Below are 27477 nucleotides of genomic sequence, written 5' to 3'. Positions count from 1 at the left end.
CATAAGAAACGGGTTTTTCGACAAATATATGACCGATCGTCATAGAGTGTATTTGAAGCATAACCGACGTTTAATCGTTTGTTTACGTAAGGAATTGCAAATGGCCGACCATAATAAATTCGCTGCCTAGGCAACGGAACAATTCTAAACTATAATATTATACTGTATAATTGTCACGATTGCAGTATCATACTGTGGCGTAAAGGTAGTACGTTCGGCTGATAACCGAACAATCGGTGGTTCGAATCCAATCGCGTGCGTTTATTTTTGTGTGAAAAAATAAATTATGTGTTACATGTCACACGCTAAAAATACACTCTGATCTGATTTCACAAACGCGCCAAAAGAAGTATACTTTCAAAAAGAAGCAGGATTTTGGATGTGGAACCGCGTCTCAGATTAAAATTAATAACCAGGGAACCAAATTACGATGATCTGTCGTCTCAACATCAACAATAATTCATCCTTCTCATTGATTATAATGAATGTTATTTATAATTATAACTTTTTTATATTTATATTTGAAAACCAATGAATATTATTTTTCGTTTATTATTATATTGTTTATGTAGTAAAGAAGGAAAAAAAATATATTTTGATTGTTATTAAAGTATAATATGCATTTTTTTTTGACGAGGGTACTCAGTGTTACGAAAATTATAGAAGGGGTACACACACAGAAAATGAGTTCCCTGGGTACACAGATGTCGAAAGTTTGACCCAACGCATTGAATCAACGAATATAGACTATAAATAAAAGAAGTTACATGTTATTTCTGTTATGACATTTGAAATTATTTTGCAAATCATGGTTAAGTTGGTAAACTCCACAAATATTGAGATCCCTCAGTTGCCATTCCAAATTTATTACATACGCAACGGCGGCCATTTTATACGTGTCCGGAAATTTGTACGTATGCAGTTCGCCGTATCACACTTCACCGTGAAATGTTGTATCGTATAGTATCTACTGAGATACAATTCATGTCTAAATAAAACACGGTTCTTGTCGGTTTACAGGAAGCCAGCGGCAACCAAATTTTGAAAATAGGCGATCTAGTCGATTATTTGTTAGGTAAAGTTAGGTTAGGTTATGTTATGTTAGGATCTAATAAAATTGGAAGATTGTTGTCTGCAATACTCCACAAACGCGTAATTTTTTCATCTCGGTGCTATAAAGATGACCGTATAGTATACGGTCATCTCTTTCCGATAAGAAAGCTCACGGCAAAGTGTGCGACGGTGAAATGTAATACGTACAATTTACATGTACCTAACCCATTTTTATGCTCATTGTGATTACTTCGAATAGAAAGGCATTTACCATTTGCATAATGTCGTCTATACTATGCTTCTGTTCTGATGGTGCTACTTTACAGTAAAAATCATGGCACTTTACGAAGGCTCAGGGCAACCTTATACTGAGCTTCGAGGATAGATGATTGCGATGGATATTAGATGTGCAGTATGACTTTAGGAGAAACAAGGAGATAAGAGAACGCAACAAGCAGCCTCACATCACGCTGTGAAGAGGCGACGTTGGACCTGGCTCGGCCACGTGCTGTGGATGCCAGAAGCCTCAATCTGGCTTGCCTGTTTTTCAAGCAAACCGGATTCGGGCCTCCTGGAAGGCCGTTAAATACAGAATGTTACTGATTTAATTTAATAAAACGCAATTTTTTTGTACTTTTCCACTTTTAATAGACAAGCCAGCGCGGACGACACAAACGATCTTAATAAGTACGACCGTAAAGCCACGTGCATTTGGAACCACTTGTGGATGCGACACGTCGCTATATCTCTTAGGTGAGCACGCGTAGTTATAGCTGCTGATCGTTACGTGTAAAGTGTCTGGGTATGGGGAATGTACCTGGGAAAGTGTGGGGTAAATATGGTCAGTGGCACCTGCTAAATTTTATTAACTCACTTCCCTCCCACCGCCTTAAAAATATAGTATGCATATGTTTTAAAAATGGACCTGGAACCCCTCCCCTCTGTAGTTAAGTAAATGCCTGCATTAGCGGTGGGGAACCTATAGCACACACGGAAGTTCTGCTGGCACGGGTAAAGTTTGTAGGACCTAAACCGGAACGAAGCAGAACGTTCCTGAATACTCCCATCAGGTCCTGCCGAATGGCAATAGAGATTTAATAGCTTTAGTAGCCAACTGAGGATATTGACTCCAAATCTAAAATGCTGACAACTCTAACTGACAAAATGTGGCTCAGAATCGTTTTACAAGTCCACTAAAGTTTCTTCCACTGTTAATGTCTAGTGTATACCGACGATCGAACGATTGGAGGTAACCGTGAACAGGCTCGCCGCGAACTCGAAACGTGTGGGTCTTCCATGTGCAGTGCTGCATGCATCGACGCCGACACTCCTCTGTGGGTTTCCGGTCTGCCCGTCGAGCTGGTGTCCAGGTTCAAATACTTGGGTGCCACGGTTGCCGATGATGGTGGTATATCAAGTGAGCTTGGAATCCGCATTCCGTTCAACGCGTTCTGCAACTGCGTTCAACCAACTTAGAGTCGCATGGAGGTCAAGACTGTATTCTGTGAGTACTAAATGTCGTTTGTTTAACGCGTGCGTGCTACCTGTGCTCCTGAATGGCTGTGAGACATGGCATCTTACTAAGCTTCAAGAGTCTCGGCTTTTGATCTTTGAAAATCGATGTTTCCGCCGAATCTTAGGGGTACATTGGTACGACCGCGTTACAAACACCCGAGTTCGTGAGCAGACACAACAGCCTTCGGTGAATGAAGTTATCACGAAGAGACGCTTTACGTGGCTGGGACACGTATTCCGGATGCCGCCAGAGTGCGGCACTTCGTACCCTTGTGGCACAGCCTCAAGGGTTCCGTCGCCGTGGCCGGCCCTCCCTCACCCTGCAGCGGTGCTACAAGAGCGACCTACGTGCTGCAGGTCTGACATGGCGAGAGGCGCAAGAGTTGGCGATGGACCGAGGGAAGTGGCGCCAACTTATGCTTGCACAATGCCCCAATGTTGGGACGTGACAGGGTGGAAAAAGAAGTATACCTTCGTATCTTGCAAGAGAATTGATGACTCACACCAGGGAACTCAGTGAACTGTAATGTTTAACGGGTGCGGAGAAACAGTCAACGGATCTCGAGTGTGAAAGAATATGGGACAAAGCGTGTATTTCGTTCTGACAACTGCTCTCGTTTTATGCACTGACGCTGCCTCAATATTGGTGTATTTTAAATTGCAACACACTATTGCATGTCTGTGTGGTTCATTTTCGTATGACACTCACACATTCAAAACCCTGCGTCAAAATGTAGTGTATTGGTTTATAGCATATCCAATATTTATGTTGGATCTTAACAGCTTACATCCAGCCTTCGCCACTGGTACCAAATTTAAAATGATTAACAAATTGGGATTATAAAAATAAAACAACATAATAAAGCATTTGAAAAATAAAAGATTTATTTATAGGTCTCGGAATACAATGAGACATTTCACATAAATATTACAGGTAAGTATAAGTACTTTAAAACTTATCAAATCAACTTGAATAGTATAAATATTATTTTTGGTCAAAGATAGAATTTTAATTCTCTTCAAGAACGTAAGGGTATGTACGGTAAAAACGTAAAAAACTCATACAAGCGTTTAAAAAAATACTCTTATTAGGATATAGAACGAACATTCATAATATTATTATATTTTTTATTCATAACTTACGCGTAAAAAACGAAATATTTGTTACAAATAATGGCTTCATAAAAATAATATAATTACATAACTAAATGCAAAATATTCTTCTAAATTATAAATAAGTGTGTTACATACTATCCGAAATCAGATCATATAATATAACTCGTACAAGACATATATATATAACAGACAAAAGCCGATAAGTCTTGATATTTTGGTACTGCAATGAAATGGTTCTCATTGCAGTTTTGTCTCATCTCCGGGTTCAAATCCTGGGTCTGGCAAATACATATAATATTGTTATTCAATTTGTGTTTGGAGTCAGAGTATGGACCTAATAGGTTGCCAAGTGGCCAACATACGTTTAAAACAAAAATCTGTAAATACAAAAATCCACTCTGTGGAGGCCCATATGATCTTATTAGGATCGGACATGGTCAATAGAGAAAAGAATATTTTCTATCGAGGACACGAGCAAAAAACAGCAATTGAAAAATGAAGAAAACTAAGATTAGTACTGATTTATATGATACAATCATCCAAAAATCATTAAAGGAGGAAAACCATTCACAAAACATGATAACCACGTATATAATTGTTTTGTAAATGTATCTGAAGAACTACATTAATTGTAAGGAATGTTCATATATTATGTGCTATATATTTTATTTAAAAATATACGTATGGTTCTGAATCGCTGCTTGATGCACACGAGTTTGTGAACAGACACGGCAGCCCTCGGTAATCGAAGTAGTCACATAGACACATAGAGTGTGACGTCAGGGTTTCTGTAGACGTAGCCGACCCTCCCTCACCCTGCAGCGGTGTTACAAAAGCGATCTACGTGCTGCAGGTCTCAAATGGCGATGAACGAGGGAAATGGAAGTGGAAGCAACCTTGGACTTGCCCGATGCCCGAATGTTGAGGTGACAGGGTGATGTAAGTAAATTGCTAAATTGACCCCATGAAGTCCGCAGCCATAGTCAACTATCTCTCACGATAAAACGCTATCGATGCACTGAGGGTATGTGTCACTGGGCTGACTTTTGAACTATACTCCTAGGCTGGAGTATGGTTGAATGAAATAAGACAGCATGCAAATTTATATTTACTTGGGTTATTGACATTCGACTAACTCGGACATGTTCCAGAAGACTTTGAATTTTAGTCTCCACTTATAAATTCCGGGCATAGATGGCCAAATACAGTTTAATATTATACGTTCAGTGAAGCTAATGGATGCTGCGTTGACCTGGGCAGACGTAAAAATGAGGACTCCTGTAGATACCATTTGACTGCTTAATCTACAAACTAGCCAACTGCACTTTTGACAATAAATGTGATTTTGATGGCATTTTGTTATAAAGCATGTTTGTCTATGCTCACACGAAATTTTAAACTACTAAACTTATAAATAAATGTGTTATCGTTTTTCACACAAAACAGCCAACTACTGCAGGTGCCAAATTTCCAATATTGTAAATGACAAAACTCCGCTGTTCACAGATTTTTTTTTATATATATAAGGGAAGCTAAAATAGTGTATTAATTCATAGTGTATTTTTGGAATTGTTAAAATATTAAGTTTTTTCTCCTTCCTGAACAATTTGCCCAAATGGAGTTAGCCTGTTTGCAGATTAACCAGTCGATATGCTTCACTTACGAAGCAGGATTGCGTTGAAAGAAAATTTGTACATGGATTGTTCTGTTATTCTATATTATGTCTTGTACAAAAAAGAAAAAAACTAAAAACAAAATAAATATAATACCGGAGTAAAATAAAAATCTTATAGTTTTCTTTTGACAACTTAACAAAAAGAAAACTAATTATTTGGTATTAATTCAGACCTAGCTGTTAAAGATATTGTTTTGAATCTTTTGAGCATTGCGGATAACAATAGAACATAATTATTTTTATATGATACCATAGACAATTACACATAAATGTAAAAGAAACAATAGTGTTAAGAATCTTTTAATGCATATTTTCGCACATACAAACTCAATTCAAAGCAACCGTAACTCGACGTTGTTTATTTATGTAATTTAGACATTCACGAAACTCGATAACATCACCACAATTTTAACTTAACGTAAGGACTGATTAACGACGTAGTAAAACTGAACCGATCTAAGTGTTTTAAAAGCTAAGTTACAAAAATAAACAGAAATATTCTACAGGCATGATATTAATATTAATCATTCTAAATAAGTACACATAATTTGTAATGACATAAACACATATCTATTAGAAAAACAAGTATAGATAGCGGGATTATATTACAGGCGGCTCTCGACTTTCGAACGTTCCACTTTCGCATGATTCGCTACATATTTCAAACGTTCCTTAAAATTTAGATTTGTGTTAATAATGCAAAAACTGTGCGTTTCCGTGCAGTCGCTCCTCTCTCCTCCGCTCCGTCACCTTCTCGGTGGTATTCAACTATCTCTTGACAAGTTAAGTTACTTAGTCAAGAAAGCGCCTGATTGCTAATACGCCTCGTTAACTTTATTATACCTATTAAGGTACATTTTTTGATGAAACATTCAACATCCGAACACATTTTCATGAACCAATTACATGCGAAAGTCGAAAGCTGCCTGTATTCCTTTCATCCAAGGGTAATGACATGGTGCTGTAAATCTATACAGACTGAGGTATCGCAACGGAGGTCTTGCTCGATTCCAGATGTATTAAATTGGAAACAAGCAATAACCATCACAGTTTATGTCTATTTACTGCAAATTGCAGCGCTTTGTCCTAACCCTACGGTAAATTTCTGAAGCTTTCAAAATTACGTATGTTCAATAAAAAAATGCTACATGATTATTTTAATGTTGAGTAAAAAGTAGTTTAAATTAAAAATATTAATTAAACGCATTATTTCTTTTTATTTTTACAAGTAGGTTAGCTTTAGCGCCAATCTAGTAGTGCGTTTATTGTTTTTTTTTTATCATGACACACGCGAAATGGGACACGAGGCTTTCATTCATGCCAAAACACCGAAATAGGTTCAATAGTTTTCCCACAATTTCAAGCACAATATTGAGGAATTATGTATACATATAACACAATTTAAGGAAATTAATAATGTTAACGTGCTGCGTTTACTAGATTTGAGTTCATCGAGATAGTTAGTAGAGTAAGGGCAGAGTAGACAATAAAGATTTACATTGACAGGTAAAAATTTAAGTATATTGAATCATGTTTGAATACTTATTTTTATAACAGTGATTCGTACACATATCGGTTAGACTTAATCGGAATGTTATTAAAAAATGTGCGATGAATATACGGTTTTTTAAATAGATTAAAAAATGCCGCTCAAAAGATTCCAAAACGTCCTGTTTCTAATAGAATTCTTAAACCTAACGAACCCTGTACATAAATCATAATAAAACCACGTTGAACTGTCACAATAATCCATTACATACACCGATACACGCACAATAAAATCAATTACAACTATCGTACCTACATAGTTATACTATTTTCACATTTAATGAAAATACATATTTACGAATAAATATTAAAATCAAATTAATATATTTTTTTCCGTACAGATTAATTCTGGCACATTTATAATTTACTCTTACTGAATATAATTAGGGAGATAAAATATTCTTTCGGTTAAATTTTCACCGCCCAGTTAAACCAAACGTAAAAAACATTGTTCCGAGTTGTGCATATTTTTTGTCCGGTCAATTTATGATAATTTTTGTAATATTTTTCATTAGAATAGTTTTAACCTTTAACTATTAACACATTCGCAGACACATCGATGGCTCAGTCCCATAGTGCTACAACCAGTAATTAGTAGTTTTGAGTAATGGCTGACAAAAACATTGGCCCTATGATGACAACTAATAATTTCGAGTTGTAATACGAGTAGTAGCGATATACGAATATAATGGGTAACATAACTCAAAATATTTGACTTATCTTTGGAACTGAGCCATTGAAATGTTAGTTAATTAATGTTATTGATATGACACATTGAAATTATTGTTTTAAGAATGTTTTACTTCCTATTTTTTAACTTTTTGATTTAGATACATAGAAATTAGTTAAATCTTACTATCTAATGGAAATATATTCACATTGTGACACAAGTAGACAGGGAACATATTGTTTTAATCCGAAATACGACTGCTATAAACGTCGTGTCGTATTCCGTTCCACAGTACAGAACGTCAATGAACGTTTTGTCATATCACATTTCACAGAATACCGCGTTTATAGACATCGTGTCCGCAAACGTGTTAATTTTAATGGTGAAGTTCACACGACTAACCATCGGATACTATAATTTTTTCAATAGTTCTGACCAACGACACGAAAGAGCAAACCGCATAGTAGTAGTATTCATTTAAATAAGTCGACTTAATCGCCAGTCAGAAGATTATCGGATAGCAGTGAAACATTTTAACGAAACTAACGGTTGTCAAATTGTTAAGTTCGGTAAACAGAAATAGTAAAACTAATTTTGGCAAAGGATCATTGTATTGAATAGCGATTATCTAAGCAAATACTGACAAAAAAGGAATGTATAATTTGCAAGCATTTGCAATAATTGTCAACGATTGATGGATTTTGATAATTGTTACATATTATCAAGGGAGAATTTTGCCATTTAAATAATGAATACTTTATCTGTAGAGGGTGTAATTACAATATTAAAGTATTGATAATCTATTAGCGGGAAGTAACGTTGCCTTTCATCTATGCATAGCGTTGTTAACATTCTATGCATCTGGTCCATAGTATCACATCTTGAAATTATCACTTACCATAAATTGACCGAAGACAACAGATATAGTAGAATAATTATTAGATAATATATGTCACTGTACATATATATTAATGTCGTGAGGTGATAAAATATAAATTTACGATAAATAAATATCTCATATAGGAAAATATGACTTTCGTCAATAAATTTAGGAAAATTTAGAAATAGAATCTGGTAAAATCAAGCCAGAGTTATTTATTATGTCAATCAAATTATATTGATTTGATGTAATATTTAATTAATGGGTAGATGAAAAAAAAATTAAATGAAAAATTCAGTCAACACTATCCACATAAGCTATTAATACACATTCATATAAAATTACATTATTATAGTAATAGTTACAAATAAAATATTTAATTATAGAAAATATTTAAAACCCTTTGAATGCTAAACAACGATATATCATTGTTCATAATACCGGCGAGAAATGCTAACCATGATCATTGTTGACGTCGCACTGTTTAGAATGGTATAAATTATTTTGGCAACTTCATAATGCACCATTACATTATCAAACTAGTTTTTATTCTAATACTTCTTTTGCAGGTTAGATAATTTATTTGGTGGAAATTAAAAGTGTTTATGTGTCGTCAAAATATCTAATTGACGTCAAAAGAATACAATTAATTACGTCCACTAAATGGGCCATTTGCATTTCGGACATACGTATTATTGTTATGGCTCGTTTAAGGATGATTCATGCTAGATGGGCCACGTCCGGACCGTTTTTCTGTAAACAATTCGACTGTGGAAAGAATAAAGGGCGTAATCCACACAACATTTTACAGGAGGCACAAAAACGTTTTTGTTATGGTTTTCGGTCAAAGTTAAAATACAAAAAAGATGTAACCTTGAAGTGAATCAATAATTTGGTTTTTATATAGTTAATCTGATATTAATTATTGAATTAATTAAAAAAAAAACATACAAGAGTGATGGTTAAATAATTTAGAAAATAAATCGGCATTTGCAGCTTACATCCTTTGGACACCAATGTGTATTTAATTGAGTAGGTACGTTATTATGCAATAAAACTTATTTTGAAAAAAACCGAGGGTTACGCCCTTTTTCCTTTCTTTCTTTCCGTTGCTAATACGGCCTGGACGACATCAAATGCATGAATTTTCTGCTGACAGTATGTATTAACGCAGCCATAACAAGAAAATGCAAGTGTAAACACGTATTACAAAAAGGCTCAGTGGCTTCTGAATTTACATACGATAGTTGAAACTTGCATAATATCTGTGCATACGCAGTTGAAATATAGTGGCGAACCTGACGGAACAAATACGAACTACACAGTGCAGAGCATTTTGAAGTTTATTGATTTTCACAACCTGTCAAATAGCACCACACATTGTCAATAACGCGTCTCGATTACGCTTGAAGAATGAGATTGGCAAGACAGTCAGCAGAAGAAGGGTGTGGTGTTTAAAAATAATACCATATTTTTTGTCAACAATAATTATAAATTGTAGCATTTTTCGCTGGGATTTTGAAAAACATCGTAAGTAGCAGAAAAGGGTAAATGAAGAACTTATTTAAAAAGGGAAAACAATTAAATATCATTGTTTACGGCAAATGCTTAAAAAATTAGAGACAGTAGAAAAAATTAAGAATAAGTTACACCAATAGGAAATTTTTCCTCTGCTAGGTCATATTATTATATTGACATTTAGTTTTACATTTGGGTTACCGATAGCACAACGCTAGTAGAGTTGGAAGCATTTGATATGCTCTCTGCTGTATCATCCGTCGTGTTACACTCATTATCAATCAGTTCAGTGTCGCTAGAGACAAAAAAGCAAAATTTTCATTGTAGATTCAAATTAATTTTTTTGGCGCCAAGTTTCCTTTTTTAACACCTATACAATTAAACCTTAGATTGTGAGTGTAATTCATTCCGGACACGTGATCATAATCCAAAGCACTTTTATAACAATTTTTTATCGCTCGTACTTTCACAACCTTAATTTTGCTTGTATTGCAAGACATCGCTTGTTTATCAAGTTAAAAATTAATTTAAAAAGTTTACTCGTCTTGCAATCATTTGCAGGCAAAGTTGCTCGTAATCCAAGGTTTTACTGTCCCTACTTTAGTCTAAATCACATGTTTCTGGCACGGGTACACCTGGTGATACACGAAAGATTTAAAGTGGTACTGGTTTGAAATTAGTATAGATCAGCGTTTCCCAACTGTGTAATAGACTAATTTGATACGGTATGTGTATGATTCAAAAAAACATTTGATTCAGGTATTGGTGATTTGTTAACCTAAAAAAAACTTCTCAAATCTAACTCAGAAGGAAAAATTTTCAATTGGTAGCTTGGAAGATAGAACCACAAAACAAACTCATAATTCATCATTAATAATAACTTTTGGAAATACTGGCCTAGATATTCTCGGAGTACTTTTGAAAGTAGAGTACTGCTCCGATAATTTTGCCTCCATCATCATCCAAATATATATACCATGGTGTGAAGATATACACTTCAGAGTTTACTTATATTGTTACTTCAATCGAATATAGAATGAGAAGACCTTTTTTCTCATCGTACGATACTGCGAATTTTCTAAATACCGAGTGTATGTCCCTCATGGAAACCAGGTCAAAATATCCAAGCGAAAAGTTGATGGGAAACAAGAAAAATGGAAGGTAACATGCGATGTGTCAAATAAACCACTACCGCCGAGGTGTACTCCGCGACACAGAAGATGACGAATCAACGAAGACTATGTATATTAAATATTGGTTCTTGTGATGAAAAAAAGACTTGGCACAAATCTACTGTCTACTTTAGGTCCCGGTGTATCAAAACAGTCAGCCGAATAAATTCTTTGCACGCCGTAACGTGTCGTTAGAATTTCATTCAAAATAATCCACGTTTCCGTTTTCACTACTGGTCCTTGGATACACACCGTATCATATCAGGGTTGCTGCATTAAAAAAAACAAGTCATCTTACAGCAATTATTGATTACCTCTTAACATAATATTATATTATTGATGAAGGCATTAAATAGTGAAATACACTTTTAAATGCCATAAACTAAGACTGCGTTCACAGTGAAGCGAAGTAAAGTAAAGTATGTCAACGATAAACGTAAAAATATGCATGTTCGTACTGTTACCATCATTATAATGCGTCTATGCAGATAACTAGATATAAATAACTCCAAGTGTCGAGCCACACCGGGCGACTCTGGTCTCGAGACCAGTCGCGCGACTAGTCTCTTCGGGCGATTTACTCGGGCGACTTGTCGGCGACCAGAGAGGCAGCCAATAACAATAATATTAATGAATATACACCGAAAGTATGCAAAAAATGCGGCCTGGCTGCCGGCGACTTGTCGCCTAGTGTGGCAGCGCTCAATACATAGCTATATGTTTTCATACATCGCTACCGATCGCCCGACCAGAGAGATCCGAGAGACCAGACCATGCGCACGAACGAGATTTTACTGATCGCGCGACTTTATTGCTTGTGCGACTACTGGGCGACCAGGTGTGGCATGGTCCATATAACTGCATGCATCGGTCTGGTCTCGAGACCCCTACCGATACATTAAGAAAAACAATTCCAAAACAACCATGCAAACTATAAAATAAATGTGCTTTGTCGAATGTGCAAATTAGTATCAAAATAAATGTGTCTGGTTGGATCCCAACCCTAACTGAAATGCTTGTTAAAAATAATTAATATACTGTAAAACCCCGTTAATACGAACATGGTTAATTCGAAATTCACCGTTAATTCAACGCAAAAATTCATTAAAATCTATTTATAATGATTTCGAACAATTTTACAATTTATTTTGATTTTCGAATTAACAGGGTGTTACTGTACCACTCCCCGAGTTGAAATCCAGACGTGACACTCTGCCGCTGATAGAAAATAGCCGATGGCGTTACGTTTAGAGTAACAGTACCTACATTCATAATAATTTTATTTATCCAAGATATATCCTTAGTTATGGGTAGTCTAGAAGATATTTGGCCCCGTCTACAAAGATGACATTGTGTGATAGGTTTTGCTACAATTATGAGCTTTATAGGCCATTCAATGAGCCTGACGTCTTTGTTAGTCGATATTAATGTTTGACTGTATGGGATAGATTGCATCTATATATGTGCATAATGCATAATGAGAAAAAGGATGAATCGAATCAACGAACCGAATTATTAACTTCTACATAATAACATAGAAGTTTTAATCTTTTTTTGGGTCTGGCTATAAGTATTAAATTGTGGATAAATCGGTATTAAGTGCATCATTTATGCGTCCTTTAACGACTTCGCTTCACCGTGGCAACACACTAACGTTAAATAAATCTTATTATAATAGATACATAGTGTTCTTGAATGCTAAAAATGGAAGCAAATAAAAAGTATACAACAACCCGCCGAAACTTTCATTCCAATCGTTTCGTCCTCATAATTAGATTGTCGTCAACAAATGCTTCCGCAGTCCAGCGAGCCGGGTCCCCCAACAACTCAAATTCAAAACGAAATTGTATATAAACACATTGACGGGCGGCGATCTGTTATCCGAAAACTTTAATCAACGGACTAGTTATTGCCAATTCAATAATCGCAATAAGTTTTCATTCGAAGATGTTCACAAAAAAACGACCTATTTAAACAATTAGAAATGCATTTATGACGAAATATAATGATATTAGACACCTTCTAACTATTAAAAACAATATTATCGATAAAATAACATAGTGATAAAATTTTCCTGTGATTTTTTTTCAATGATCTTTTATGTTCTGTATTTAACCATGAAGTTTGTGATCATTTTAAGCCGCATTTAGACCAAGCGAGCGAATGTTTGTTCTACCCCCACTCCAGCAAAAATCTTATGCTCGCTCAACAAAATACGTTTACGTCAAGAGAATTTCGCTGGAGTGGGGGAAAAACAAACATTCGCTCGCTTGGTCTAAATGCGGCTTTAGAGATGACCAGAACAGTTCTTCACCCGTAAGTCTTGAGTAAACAAAAGTAACACGACAATACTATCAATTTCTGACACTCACGATTCAAATAACGTAGAATTAAATCATCAAAGAAAATATTGAAAATTAGATATTGAAGCAATACTATTTTATAATGTTCTAAGTAATATAATTTTAATGATTCAATGAGAAACAGTTTTACACTCTGGGTATGATTTACATTTAACAATTATTGTTTTACATTCAGGATACGACGATTAATACTGACTACTTTTATACACTCAATAAGATAAGGTGTTCACATACAATATCGATCAGAATCCGAGTCGTCGGCGAGTCCCGGCTCGTTAACTGCTAATCAGCCAAAATTAGAAACATTATAAGTCTTATAAAATACATTCCGTTGGTCTGGTGGTCAAGTGTTCACGCCTGCGACTCCTTCTCGATCAGCTTGTTCTTGAACTTGACGTTCTGTCTGCGCAGCCGGTCGACGGCCCTCTTGAGACGCGAGTTGAGCTTCTCGCTGTCCAGCAGACGCTTCTTCAGCATGTGAATGGTGGGTGAGGGCGTTCTCTTCGAAGCGTACAGCGGGCCATTCGACTCGGAGTCATGGACTGCTATCACAGATCAGAGGACATCAGTTAATAATAATCTCATGGAAATTTCACACATTTACCACGGAAGAAAAATATTTTGTGGAGCGGATTCGAAAATAACATATAGTAAGATATCAAAGATGTTAAAAAAAACTTTGTTCTATAGACGGAGCCTAAATATATGATTGTACGTATGCAGTTCGCTGCATCACACTTCTCTGTGAAATGTTGTATCGGGAATCTATGGCCATATATTAAAGACCGTCCAACCTCTTTGGGTCATATAGTGCTGACATAAAATTCATTTCTAAATAAAACACGGTTTTTGTCGGTTTACACTTTATAGGAAAAGCCAGCAGCTAACAAATTTTGAAAATAGCCGATATAGGTTTAGGTATAGGTATAGCCGATATAGGTTTTCATTCTTGAAGTCAAAATCAGCAATGAAAATTGAATATAAGGTCTCCAATTTTAAAATAAGAAAGCTCATGGACTGTGCCACGGTGAAATGTTTTACGTACAATTTAGATGTAACCATAATATGGTTCATATTATGAAAGTGATGTTGAAAAAAATCCAACATTTAAATTAGCTGCAATTTCACAATGTAGATTTATTCGAAGCAAGTTTCACAATTATATACTGTGATTTATTTATGATGGCATTTTTTTTAAAGGAAATTTTCAACAATTTGCCTCACACCTTGACTAACCCTTAAATGCATGATGGCAACCCTCAAATAATGTAGGTACATATTACTTTTGTAATCAATCACTTTTAATATTAAAATAAATTAACAGTGGCATCTGTGGTACCATTTTGTCACCATAAATTTCGTCCACTGCAGAAAACTGCAAGTTTTAAAATAAAATTTCATTCGCACAAAAAATATAAAGAATAAAACAGTATGTTGCTGGAAGGAAATTTTAATACTTATTGTTAATTATTTAGATATCTGCTGACGCTTACCCTCAATTGGCATACTGCTGTTGCTCATGGCATCGTCACCCCAGCTATCGTCGCTGTGCGGTTCCTGCTCCTCGTTAGAGTTGGAAGAGTTGTCTCCCTCTATCACATTTGGTGCTGCCACAGCACTTCTCTTTAAACTGAAACAAAACAATAAGCCGCTAAGTCAGATCGGCAGATTTCCGAATTTATTTTCTAAAATTGAATAATAGCTAACTTTCCAGGAACATAAAAGGTCATCCAGGTTCTGCTACGAATTTGTTTTTTAAAGAATCATCATGAACACACCGTCAGCGAATAAATTTTTATCGATCATTCAAATGACTTCTCCGTGCCATCTTACAGGTCACAATTTCTACCAAATTAACACCTTAATTTTTGCACTGTGATTGCACAATTTATATGTGTTGTGTGGTGGAGAAATGATCCATTGTGTTAAATGGCAGACTTTCAACTGACGATATGTCAAAAAATAAGCGCGAAACATTTGACACGTAGCGACGGGTTTAATTGAATTTTAAAAGCTAACCAACACCATCTGTAATTTGTACTTTAGAGCTTGTCCAGATAGTGTGTGTCCCACTGTGCTTTATGCACAAGTACCAAAATATGCTACGTCCAAATACTGTGTTTTTGTTACGCTCCATTTAGCAAAAAAAAACTATCGATCGATAATATACACCCATTGAGAAATCGCGTAGATACTGGAAGCAAAAATTGGCACCATAGTACCTCAACTCCCATGCAACACGCGCAAACTGGAGAGTATGTTGAACACTCGCGTTTAGCGCACAAGAGGTGATACACTGCGAGTACATGTAGACAACTCAATAAAGGCACCAGTGCCACGGAAGCGCGCAAGTTGTTCGCGTCATCTGGGAAGGTTCGTAATGTGCACTATTTATGGCAAACTGGTAAGTCAGAGATGAAGCTTTCGATATGTGGCTGTATGGACGTATCCTCAAAATTCTTTGGACTGACCGGGTGACAAATGTTGAAGTTCTCAATCGAATAAGAAATAAAGTTATGTGTAGTATCAAAACCAGGGAACTACAGTACCTCAGTCAAATTATGAGAGGACAAAAGTACAGCATTCCTCAACTTGTGATTCAAGGAAAGATCAATGGTAAGCGTAGCAGAGGACGATGCCGCATTTCGTGGTTTAAGAACCTCCGTGATTGGTACGAGTGCAGCTCCACTGAACTTTCTGGGTAGCAGATGACAAAGCTAAGATCGCCTTGATGGTGACAGACCTCCGCTAGGGGATGGCACAATAAGAAGAAGAAGGTAAGTCACCACCATTAAAGGTACAGTCGAACTTGGTTATTACGAGGAAGATGGGACCGACTGAATTTGCTTGTTATAAGTGTTACTCATTATATCAGAGAATAGGTATTTTTAAATGAGGTGTCACATAACACAAAAAGTCGCAATTCAAACAAAAATACATAATTCGAATTTTTCCCCGAAACAAGCATGGCATTCATAAACTACAAAAGAAGTTGTTTATTGTAATGAACGCTGGTAGGTACCTACTGACTTCACAAGCCTTGGATTTTTTACTTATTTCAACCATATGCGTGGATACTTTTTCAATATTGTCGGCGAAAACACCAATTAGGTAAATACTTAAGACACTTAACTAGTGTCATAAACGTAATCCGATCTCGGCGGCATCCTGTCCGGTCGGATTTTACTGCTTAGGGTCGAAATGTTTTGAAACAATCGACACATTAACAGTTTTAAGAAAATTTTTGACGATATTTTAGCTCGGTATACCCGATAAGTAGCTCGTTATAAAAGTGAATAAATGTATGGAGAAAATCATAAACTAAAATGTCAACGAATGTTTCCTCGTTACATCCGAGATCTCGCTATATCCGTGATCGTAATAACCGAGTTTGACTGTATATTACTCTATCGCTTATTTGAAATCAAATCGTATTGAAGTGATGTGATCATTTTGGAATGATCATTGTATATGGATTAGCAAAATCAAAGGCAAACATATTATTAATGTTCCCACTCAAGTCTCAAACTAAAGATATCTTATGACTCAGTTAGTTACATGAAATTATATACAATGAACTTATGTAAATGTTTATACATAAAGTAATAATAATAAATATGCATTCATTTGCAGTCTACTTTGTTATTGAGGAGAGTGTTATCTTTATGTGCATTATGTTTTTTTTATTCTCTCAAGTGCATTCATTGATTACAATATTGACATTGGAAAGTTGCATAATGACATTATAATTATTTCTCTAATCAATATACTATAAAACACACCCAAAGTCATTGTGCCAAATTACTTTAATACATTTCAATGATGTTCAGGCGTTTATATAATAAAAAAAAACACCAATAAGTCTACATATCGATACCTTAATTCTATATGTGTCTGGAAACTTGTACGTATGCTATTCACCAGTGGCGAAGGGTGGAGGTAGGCTGTTAAGATTCGCTATAAATGGTGCACACTAAGCTATGTTAGTCATATGTATTTGTTTTTATTGAATTAAGACTACAATTTACAGATGGTGTTAGTTAATTTTTAAAAATCAATCAAGCCCTGCCTAAACGAAACCATAATAGATTTGGTCTAATTTGGGCAATACGACAAAATTGTGCACAATTTTTCAATCTTAGTTATTTGTTTTCGTTGGATTAAAACTACATGTTACACATATTGTTGGGTCATTTTTTTAATTCATTAAGCCCTGCGTAAACCAAACTATAATAAATAAAAAATATTATTGTATCTATAAAATACTCAAAGTTATGTATGATTTAATTGCATAATTTTAGATATTTTATAGATATACATGTATTTTTTGGCTATTATCTATTATGGCTTGGTTTCTCGGGGTTTAATTGAATTTTAAAATCTAACCAACATTATCTGTAAATTGTAGTCTTATTTCAATGAAAACAAATATGTATGTCTGAAAAAGTTTAATGTGCACTATTTATGGCGGATCTTAACAGCCTACCTCCACCCTTCGCCACTGCTATTCACAGTATCGCACTTCACCGTGAAATGTATCGGAAATATATGGCCGTATATTAAAGGCAGTCCAACGTCTTTGGGTCGTATAGTACTGACATAAAATTCATGTCTAAATAAAACACGGTTCTTGTCGGTTTACACTTTACAGGAAGCCAGCAGTAAACAAATTTTGAAAATAGCCGATATATTGGAATATTTATTAGGTTAGGTTTTCATTCTTGAATTCATGAAATTTGCCAAAATCAGCTATGAAAATTGAATTAATGTTCATATTGAATCTAATAAAATTGGAGACCGTATGGTATACACTATACGGTCATCTCTTTCCAGTGAGAAAGCTCACAGCGAACTGTGCCACGGTGAAATGTTTTACGTACAATTTTACATGTAACCAGTTCAAAATTCAAGGTTTTGAGTTAATAATGCCATTCGATGTAGAGAAATCTTTTTTTTATAATCAAAAATTTCTTCAACGGGTCATACACAGAACAGATTAATAAATAGAATTCCGGTACGCTATATTCAACACAATACAGTTTGATGCAGGGTTTTGAATGCGTGAGTGTCCTATGAAAATTAAACACGTATTGTGCACATGAAATAGTGTGTAATACACCAATATTAAATGAGCATCAATGGATAAACTGAGAGCAGTTGTCAGTAATCGACGCACGACGTATTCTTGACACGTGTTTAAGTTTATCCCGGATTCTTCCTTACTCGAGATCGGTTGCCTGCTTCTCCTTACCCGTTAGGTATTTCAGTTCTCATTATTTCCCTGGGGTCATAGAATCGAATAACCCTTTCTGGGATTACTCATTATTTAATTATAAATGGGAATGTCTGGGTTGATTATTTATTAAGCCGGAAAATTTCACTGTGCATTGCTAAGTTCATTTGAACTGAATAAAAAATAAACACATTTACTTCAAAAATCAAGGCTTTAACATTGAAATCAGAATTTATGCAAAATTTTCAAACTCCATTATCTTAGAATAATGTTTTTTGAGTTTTTTCCCTATAGAAATATTATATAGATATTGTGGTCTAAACCTAAAGAAAAATAGATAAAGGGTACTTTTCTAAGCCCGACAGAACTTGAAATTGTAAAAAATAACACAAAATTAACTTTAATACGTGACATTAACAAAAAGATTTCGGGCATATGGCCACTATGACTGTTTATGAGGAAGCGCATTCTGGACGTCTAATGCGTAAATTCTTGCTGGTTTATCAGCATAAATCAGTGACTTCATGTAGCTCCACAGGAAATAATTCAAATGTGTCAAATACATATGCCTAAATTTAGACGAACACTTAAAATTTAATAAACAATTGCTAATCACTGCCAAGCCAAGATATGAATGCTAATCTCAAGTCCGCAATCACTGCATTGGAGGAAAAAAAAACATTTTAATTTTGAGGTTGAATAAAATACAGTCGAACTTGGTTATTACGAGGAAGATGGGACTGACTGAATTTGCTTGTTATAAGCATTACTCGTTATATCGTTATATAACATTTTTCGCGCCACGTTCTATTTAAGCATAGAACATGAAAAATCTGAAAACTATCAAAAAAATCCCCGAAACAAGCATGGGCGCCGGCGCTGGTAGGTGCCTACTGACTTCACAAAGCTTGGAATTTTTACATGCAATTTCAACCATATGCGTGTATTCTTTTTCAATATTGACGGCGAAAAGACCAATTAGGTAGGTACTTAGACACTTAACTAGTATCATAAACGTAATCCGATCCCGGCGGCACCAGTCTAGTTAACTGCCCGGTAGGATTTTATTGCTTAGGGTAGGAAAATGTTGTTTTTAAATGATCGACACATTAACAGTTTTGCTCGGTATAACCCGAGAAGTAGCTTGTTATAAAAGTGAATAAATGTATGGAGAAAATCATAAACTAAAATGTCAACGAATGTTTTCTCATTACATTTGAGATCTCGCTATTTTCGTGATCGTAATAACCAAGTTCGACTGTATGATCTGTTGGATTTTTGTGCATTACTCACCCGAGCGATTTCTTGTTGGAATCCTGGTAATCGTCTTTGGTGAAGTGGTCAGCGCAAACAGCCTTCTTCGGGTGGAGCCGCCCGGAGCCGTTCTCGCGGAGTGAATCCATTTCAAATAACTTGCTACAGTTCGTGGCTTACTGTGTACATCTGTAGAGAAAAACACAAAAATATGGACATTACAGATACGACAGGGAAACATTAGGAAAACAGAACTCGCTTTGCCATCCATAACACCTGATATGTGGACATATACTGTGGTGAAAAGAGATCCTCGTCAAGGGCACTCAGCTCAAACAGGTGAAAAGCTACATCTATCTGGGACAACAAGTGTTTATAGATGGATGTATTCTTGATGAAATTGTTCGCAAAGTACAGCTTGGCTGGAGTGCTTTTAGCCGCCTGAATAATGTCTTCAAAAGTGACCTTCCACTGTGCCTAAAGCACAAAGTGTTCAACCAGTGTGTCCTTCCCGTAACCACATATGCGTGTAAAACATGTCCGATACTAATAATATCATATGGGCCTCCACAGGGTGGAGGTTTGTATTAACAGATTTTTGTTTTTACGAGAAATGGATGTTAGGAACTTGCTCAACCTATTAGGTCCATACTCTGACTCCAAACACAAATTGAGAAACAATATGTGTATTTTCCCAGACCCATGATTCACACCTGGAATCCACAACATTATCGTGTCCATAAATTTGTACGTATGCAGTTCGCCGTATAGCACTTCACCATGAAATGTTGTATCGGAAATAATATATGGTCGTATATTGAAGACCCTCCAACCTCTTTGCGTCGTATAGTACTGAGATAAAATTCATGTTTAAATAAAACACGGTTCTTGTTGGTTTATAGGAAGCCAGCGGTAAAACAAATTTTGAAAATACCAGATATTATACTGGATTATTTGTTAGGTTAGGTTAAGGTTAGGTTTTCATTCTTGTATTCATGAATTTTACCAAAACCAGCTATGAAAATTATCGCGGTTCCCACTTGGCTTCCTGTAAACCGACTTGTACCCAAAACTCAAATCAATTAGAATGTATCTAATCTATTATGGCTCGTTTAGGCAGGGTTTAATTGAATTTTGAAAAATAACCAACACCATCTGCAATTTGTATTCTTAGTTCAATGAACACACATCCGTATGGCAAAGTTTAATGTGCACTATTTTTGTCAGATCTCCACAGCCTAAGTCCACCCTTCGTCACTGGAGTATATTATGTCAACGTGTTCTTTCACCTTTCCGAGAATGTTCCTTTTCTCTTACACCGACAATGATTTTATTTGCAGAGAAGTTATTTTAATTGCCGTAAACAAAAAAACAACAACTCAAAATAACAAACTTACACAATTGTGTTGTGTAACATTGGTCTTGAGCACGGCAAGGCTTAAATTTAACTCACACATGCGTCTGGAATTCATTTCAATGATTGTCAAGCATTGAATTGAGTTTTGAATATAGAGACCGATTTCTATAAGCTGGCGTACACGTCATCACGGTTCTTCTATGAACTAGTGGAACTAAATTCCTAAATTCCCCCCGCTTCAGCATCTTAACACAGCATTACGTCCGCCGCCGGCCAACTCCATCGTCAATGCGACGCTAGCAACGCGATGACGTGTACGCCAGTTTATAGAAATCGGAGTCTAGGTATACATATTGTTTTTCAATTTCTGTATGAGTCAGAGTATGGACCTAATAGGTTGAGTAAGTGGCTGAGATCCATTTCTCGTAAAAACAAAATCTGTTAATACAAACTTCCACTGTGGAAGCCCATATGATCTTATTAGGATCGGACATGGTCGGGTGACATTTCAAATTAACTAACTTACTTTTTTCACTTGTATTTCGGTGGGTTTTATTACATGATATTTATATTTACACATGCTTTGATCTCAACACTATACGGTCAACTCTTTCCAATACGACAGCTCATGGTGAACTGTGATACAACCAACTGCATACGTACAAATTTCCGGACACGGGACCTGATACCGGCAGTGAGGGTGGAGGTCATGGCCCCCACAAAGGGGGGGCTGACAGGGCTCTAGCCTGGTGGCCCGGGCTCAGAAAGGGACCGGCGTGACGAGTCGACCAGATAAGTGAGATAAACACAGATCACAAATTTGCTCTAATAGCAAAAAAAGTCGCCGTATTTTGCTTCAATATTAATAATTTTAAAAATTTGGTTTTACGATGCAATTTTTAACTGTGTGCCGATACTCGACAACTCCATAATTCAAATGGATGTACATAATATTAAAACAACAAAAAATCGATAAAAATACACTTTAATTTTACCGCGTACGCCATTTGAAAAACGCTACTGCAGTGCGTCACACTGCCTTTACCCTTAGCGATAGGTAGGGAGGCCCGCCAAACATCCTAACCTGGGGGCCCGATTCAGGATGTGGGGTCCATGGTGGAGGTAGACTGTTTAATTAATTAATTTTAAAAACTAACAAACACTATCTACACTATGTAGTCTCAGTTCAACGAAAACATTTATGTTCGACTGGCAAAGTTTAGTGTGCACTATTTATGTCGAATCTTAACAGCCTACCTCACTGCCCGATAGGTTAAGCAAGTAGCAATTATAAATTTTTCATAAAAAATAACACTGTTAAGAAACCTGCATTGGATTGCATAGTCAATTTTTAAAAATTGACACAATATCATAACGCACGCCTGGATTAAATCAACAAATCTCCATATCTCTATAAAACGTTTCAACAGTGACACAGTGTTTATATAAATCATCGTACAAATAATAAAATAAAAAATATCTACATTTAAAGTCAAAACTGAACTAAACTAAAATACACTGTAATCTGGTGTTATGTAATATATACAGAGTGGTCAATATGGTTGTTGGGAACGTTTACACTTTAATCTTATATGATATGTTTTGTTTTGTTATGTTATGTAAGTGTAATTCTATTCAAAATGACACACACATATAGATTTTATTATTAACATGACGTTATGAATGTATGTAAATATAATTCAAATCGAATATTATTTGATTAAATGAAATTAATGACATCACAAACACACGCGTGTTGTAAATTAATACTCATTCGTAGAGATTATGTAACAGTTCTATGAGTGAACACTGAATGATAGTAACAAACTCTGGATTCTTCTGGATAAGTCACACGGGGATAGCCGGAAACGAGGAAGCCGATAAATACGCTAAACAAAAGACATTCAACCCACACACACTTCCCCTTACGTTACGCAAAAAAAACACTATACGAAGACACAATAGAGCTATTGAACAACAGATACATAATAGAACTTGGTAAATGTGTCGCAGATGCCCACATGAGTTTTTATAACTTTCTTTTTAGACCAAACCCAACCTAACCTAACCTACCCCAACCTGATATAGCCTAATATATAATCTTAATGTGAGATAATGATGCATTGAAATGTATGAAATTATCGAATCGAAAAGCATCTGAGCCGACAGAAAAAGGTATTCAATATAATTGTCAACATGGAATAAACTGTATTCGTAACAAAAATAATGATAAAAGATCATGATGGCATCTGCGGCACAATTACCCGTATCTGTTTTCATTGAAATAACTTTACAGATGTTGTTGGTTAGTTTTTAAAATTCAATTAAACCCTGCGAAAACCATGCCATAATAGATAATAGTCAAAAAAACTCGCCTATCTATAAAATATCTAAAATTATGCAATTAAATCATATCTACATAGCTTGGAAAGTACATACATAACAAATAAGTATGGATAAAAAAGTGTGCACAATTTTGTTGTATCGCCTAAATATACCAATACTGTTATGGTTTGGTTTAGGCAGGTAATAATTGATTTTTAAAAACTAACCAATACCATGAGTAAATTGTCGTCTTAGTTCAATAAAAACAAATACGTATGACTAACAAAGTTTAATGTGCACTTTATAGGGCGGATCTTAACAGCCTACCTCCACCCTTCACTACTGGTGTATAATATTGTTAATACAAATAATAAGCAAACGATTTGTAAATAAATTGTTAGTAATAGTGCTGCATCTTTGCTAGAATAGTTGGCAACCGTGGCTTCAGAAGTAGAGTATTCTTCAGTACCTATGCTCAGAAAAAATCTCAAGCTATTCGAATGTTTAGAAAAGTGTTTAGAATTGAGTTTCCATCTTCTCTTCGTCTTGAATAAAATTCACTCATCCATTACAAATATCGGTTCTATACGTTTATCCTGGATACAGCGGCAAACACATTTTGAAAATAGCCTACTGGATACTAATATACTGGATTATTTCTTAGATTGGGTTAAGGTTTGGGGCTTAATTCTGTCGGCGTATAGGCTTTTCGATCCAATAATTGTTAATTTAAAATTTGAAATTTTCATACATTTTGATGTATTATTAAGTATCACAAATATAGATTATATTAGGTAATATCGAGGGTAAACTGACAGAATGCATTATTTCAGTTTTTGCTGTTTTTCTGTTTTAAATGCCAAAATTTATACAATTTTACGCTCTACTTCCTGGTAAAACGCACAAAGGCATAGGATATAATGGTGAGAAAATAGAAACATTATTAAATCATATTGTTAATTTTTTATTCTGATAGAAAGCATGATAATGACCTAATGCGTTCTGCGTATACAAAATACAGGACTTGTAACATGTCGTATATTGTGTTTGCCATAAAGGTTAGTCTTTATAATGTAGAAAAAATGTTTTTAAATCATAAAAAAATGGGAGAACGATTTGAAAAAAAAATTAAAGTCCTTTTTGCAATTATCTCAGAACTTGTTTTATTAAGTTAATGCTTTCTGTCAGTATACCCTCGATATTAGGTTGGGGTAGATTAGGTGAGGTTTGGTTTGGTCTAAAAAGAAAGTTATAAAATCTCATGACGGCATCTGCGGCACATTTACCCAAATACGTATGACTGACAAAGTTTAGTGTGCACCATTTATGGCGGATCTTAACAGCCTACCTACACCCTTCGCCACTGTTATACACAATAATATAATATAATACTTTAACTTCTTCGGTTAGCGGTCTACTGAATATTTCTCCTATTTTTACCGGTCCGCATGTGTAAAAAAGTTGGGGAACACTGGTTTAGATGTGTCGAGCTAGACTGAGTGCCACTGTAGTTGCAAAAATTTTATTGTAGTGGGCAACATATTATATTATTATAAATTATATTATTATGATGTTATACCTATTTTGTGGGCCCCCCTGATTTGTAATTCACTATTAAACTCGACACAAAATAACTATTTTTCTTTGTCCTTCCATATTGCAATCGAATTCGGAATGCAGTGATTGAGTAACGAAAACCGATGCACTTATTTTCACTGCACTGCGAATTTTGCCGCGTCGCGTAAAAAAATACTTCTGACGTATGGAGGACAGAAAAATATTAATGTTTTATCACAAATATTTGTTAGATATTTAGCAAATCGGAAAAAACCCGGAGCGTCCGGCAGGTCAGATACGTTCTGGTGCACGCGAACCGAACGATTCTCCGAACTCGCGTCTGCGGACAACAAAAGCGTTCGAGTTATGTAAAATATTACAAAACATATAACATATTATGCATGCAACAATTATATAAATGACAGTTATGTAAGCGAAAAGGCGACCATATTTCTTAAGGACACAGCGAGAAAATTCACTTTCGTCGATTATACACTACTAATAAACGATGACAGAAAGATATTCTTTTGTTTATATTCAAAATATCACTACCATGCGTGTATAAAAAAAAATGTTTCGCCAAAGTTGGATAACTTTCGGTAATTACACAATTTTTATAAGCATAGTCATACGTAACACCTTAAAAAACAGCCGCTTTCGTTGTTTTAAAGCCGTACTTTTATCACAATGCTTGTATCTAAGCGAAATTACAAAGAACACGGTTTGTTTTCTGTTGTTACGTATAGAACTGTTATATGACAGTTTGTAAGTTTATATTACGTGACACAGTTTTTGGTAAGGATTTGCGCGTAGTAAAAAGGCGATAATATATGGCGTTAGTTTAATGTGTGATATTGTAATGTTATTGGGTTATTTACTATGTTTGTGCTATTAAAAATATATATAAACAGAGAAAAACTCACAACGGTGACAGATGACGCTTCAGCCATTCTGCGCGTAATGACGTATGTTGTCAGACGTCAAAAATATTTTTCATTCATACGATCAATGTAGCCGCAAGATAAAACAATATTATATTAAACCTTTTTATAACAAAGAATTTATATTTATAGCGAAAAAAATATTTGCTTAGTAGCAATTCAATTAAACAATAATAATTTTGGTAAATGTACCGCAGATGCCGTCATGAGATTTTATAACATTCTTTTTAGACCAAACCAAACCTAACCTAACCTAACCAAACCAAACCTAATATAAGCTAACCTACCCCAACCTAATAATTACCTCATATAATCTTAATTTGTGATAATGATGCATCAAAATGTATGAAAATTTCAAATTTTCAATTAATGATTATTGGATCGAAAAGCCTATGCGCCGACAGAAAAAGGTATTAATTATAAATGTCTATGTCATGGAATAAATTGTTTTCGTAAAAAAAATATTAAATCTCTTGGCCACCTCTGCGGCACAATTACCAGCAATTCAATTAAACAATAATTTATTATTTTAAACAAAAAGGTTATCAAAATATTCTCTGCGGTTAAGTAATATTATAAATTTATTACAATAATGTATGTATTAATTCATCATTACAGGATTTTTGGTTTGTCATGATTTTCAGCATCAAATTTTATTGTTATCATTTTTTTATAAGGAAAAATACTAATCTATTAGGTACCTATATACAGTGGAGTTAGGATGATGTTGGCATGAACTGGGAAGATCCAAAAAGACTGGCGAAGAATCCTAATTAATGACTTACTTATTACTACTTTGAGTATCAACATGGGGCATCTGGGCACTTAGCCTTTATCCCCCATCTCGTGTGTTTGTCTTTGGAGTGTGTTGGCGAATTTAACCTTACCTCTGGGTGCTTCACGACCGCCAGGGGCTGGTGTGATAATGTGTGTGGTGATGATTCCATATCACCTTAGACCCTCCTCAGTACTTCATTCCTGCTGACGCTGCTCGTTGATGGAAGTGTACATATTATTAAAGATTTTTTATGTATTAATTGAAAAATAAATAATAAAATAGTTATCAAAGTAGATATCTAACGAATTTTCAGACAATTTGAAACTAAAAATGAAAAGATAGGTAGGAACAACATTTATTTTGGCGGCACTTTGCCTATGTGCATCACTGTCAAACGATGATAAGCAAACCAAAATAATACATATAATAATGAGAAGGGGAGATAAAAAAAAAACATCAATTAATTTAGCTAAAACACTTTTTATTTAAATATATTACAAACCGATTCAATAAACACAATGA

The 27477-nt window shown here is 35.1% G+C and overlaps 1 protein-coding gene across 3 annotated transcripts; it reads right to left on the bottom strand.

Moving 5' to 3' along the window:
• Positions 1–3428: 3428 nt before the first annotated feature.
• On the bottom strand, positions 3429–26209 carry LOC147074765 (uncharacterized). 3 transcript variants are annotated; one of them, XM_085942601.1, is made up of 4 exons: positions 26160–26209; positions 20037–20186; positions 15004–15140; positions 3429–14055 (listed from the first exon to the last, which is right to left on the bottom strand). In XM_085942601.1, exons 2-4 carry the CDS (start codon positions 20144–20146, stop codon positions 13862–13864), a joined length of 441 nt encoding a protein of 146 aa, XP_085798727.1. In that variant the 5' UTR covers positions 20147–20186; positions 26160–26209; the 3' UTR covers positions 3429–13861. The 3 variants fall into 3 exon arrangements, with proteins under 3 accessions (XP_085798727.1, XP_085798730.1, XP_085798729.1); XM_085942604.1 differs by having other exon boundaries at positions 3429–14052; XM_085942603.1 differs by lacking the exon at positions 26160–26209 and adding an exon at positions 25259–25539.
• Between the last annotated feature and the right edge of the window lie 1268 nt (positions 26210–27477).

This window comes from Rhyacophila brunnea, unplaced genomic scaffold, assembly GCF_057557595.1.
Source record: "Rhyacophila brunnea isolate RB1 unplaced genomic scaffold, BYU_Rbru_1.0 scaffold_15, whole genome shotgun sequence".
In the NCBI taxonomy this organism is placed as follows: Eukaryota; Metazoa; Arthropoda; class Insecta; order Trichoptera; family Rhyacophilidae; genus Rhyacophila; species Rhyacophila brunnea.
This window is presented reverse-complemented; position numbering and strand designations above follow the sequence as displayed.

What these genes read in the sequence shown, in the direction of transcription:
- LOC147074765 (XM_085942601.1), bottom strand. Translation starts at nt 20,146, where the DNA reads ATGGATTCACTCCGCGAGAACGGCTCCGGGCGGCTCCACCCGAAGAAG. An exon ending in TCCAACAAGAAATCGCTCGG is followed by an intron (nt 15,141 to 20,036) that starts GTGAGTAATGCA and finishes GTTTTGTTTCAG; the next exon opens with TTTAAAGAGAAGTGCTGTGG. An exon ending in CAGCAGTATGCCAATTGAGG is followed by an intron (nt 14,056 to 15,003) that starts GTAAGCGTCAGC and finishes GATCTGTGATAG; the next exon opens with CAGTCCATGACTCCGAGTCG.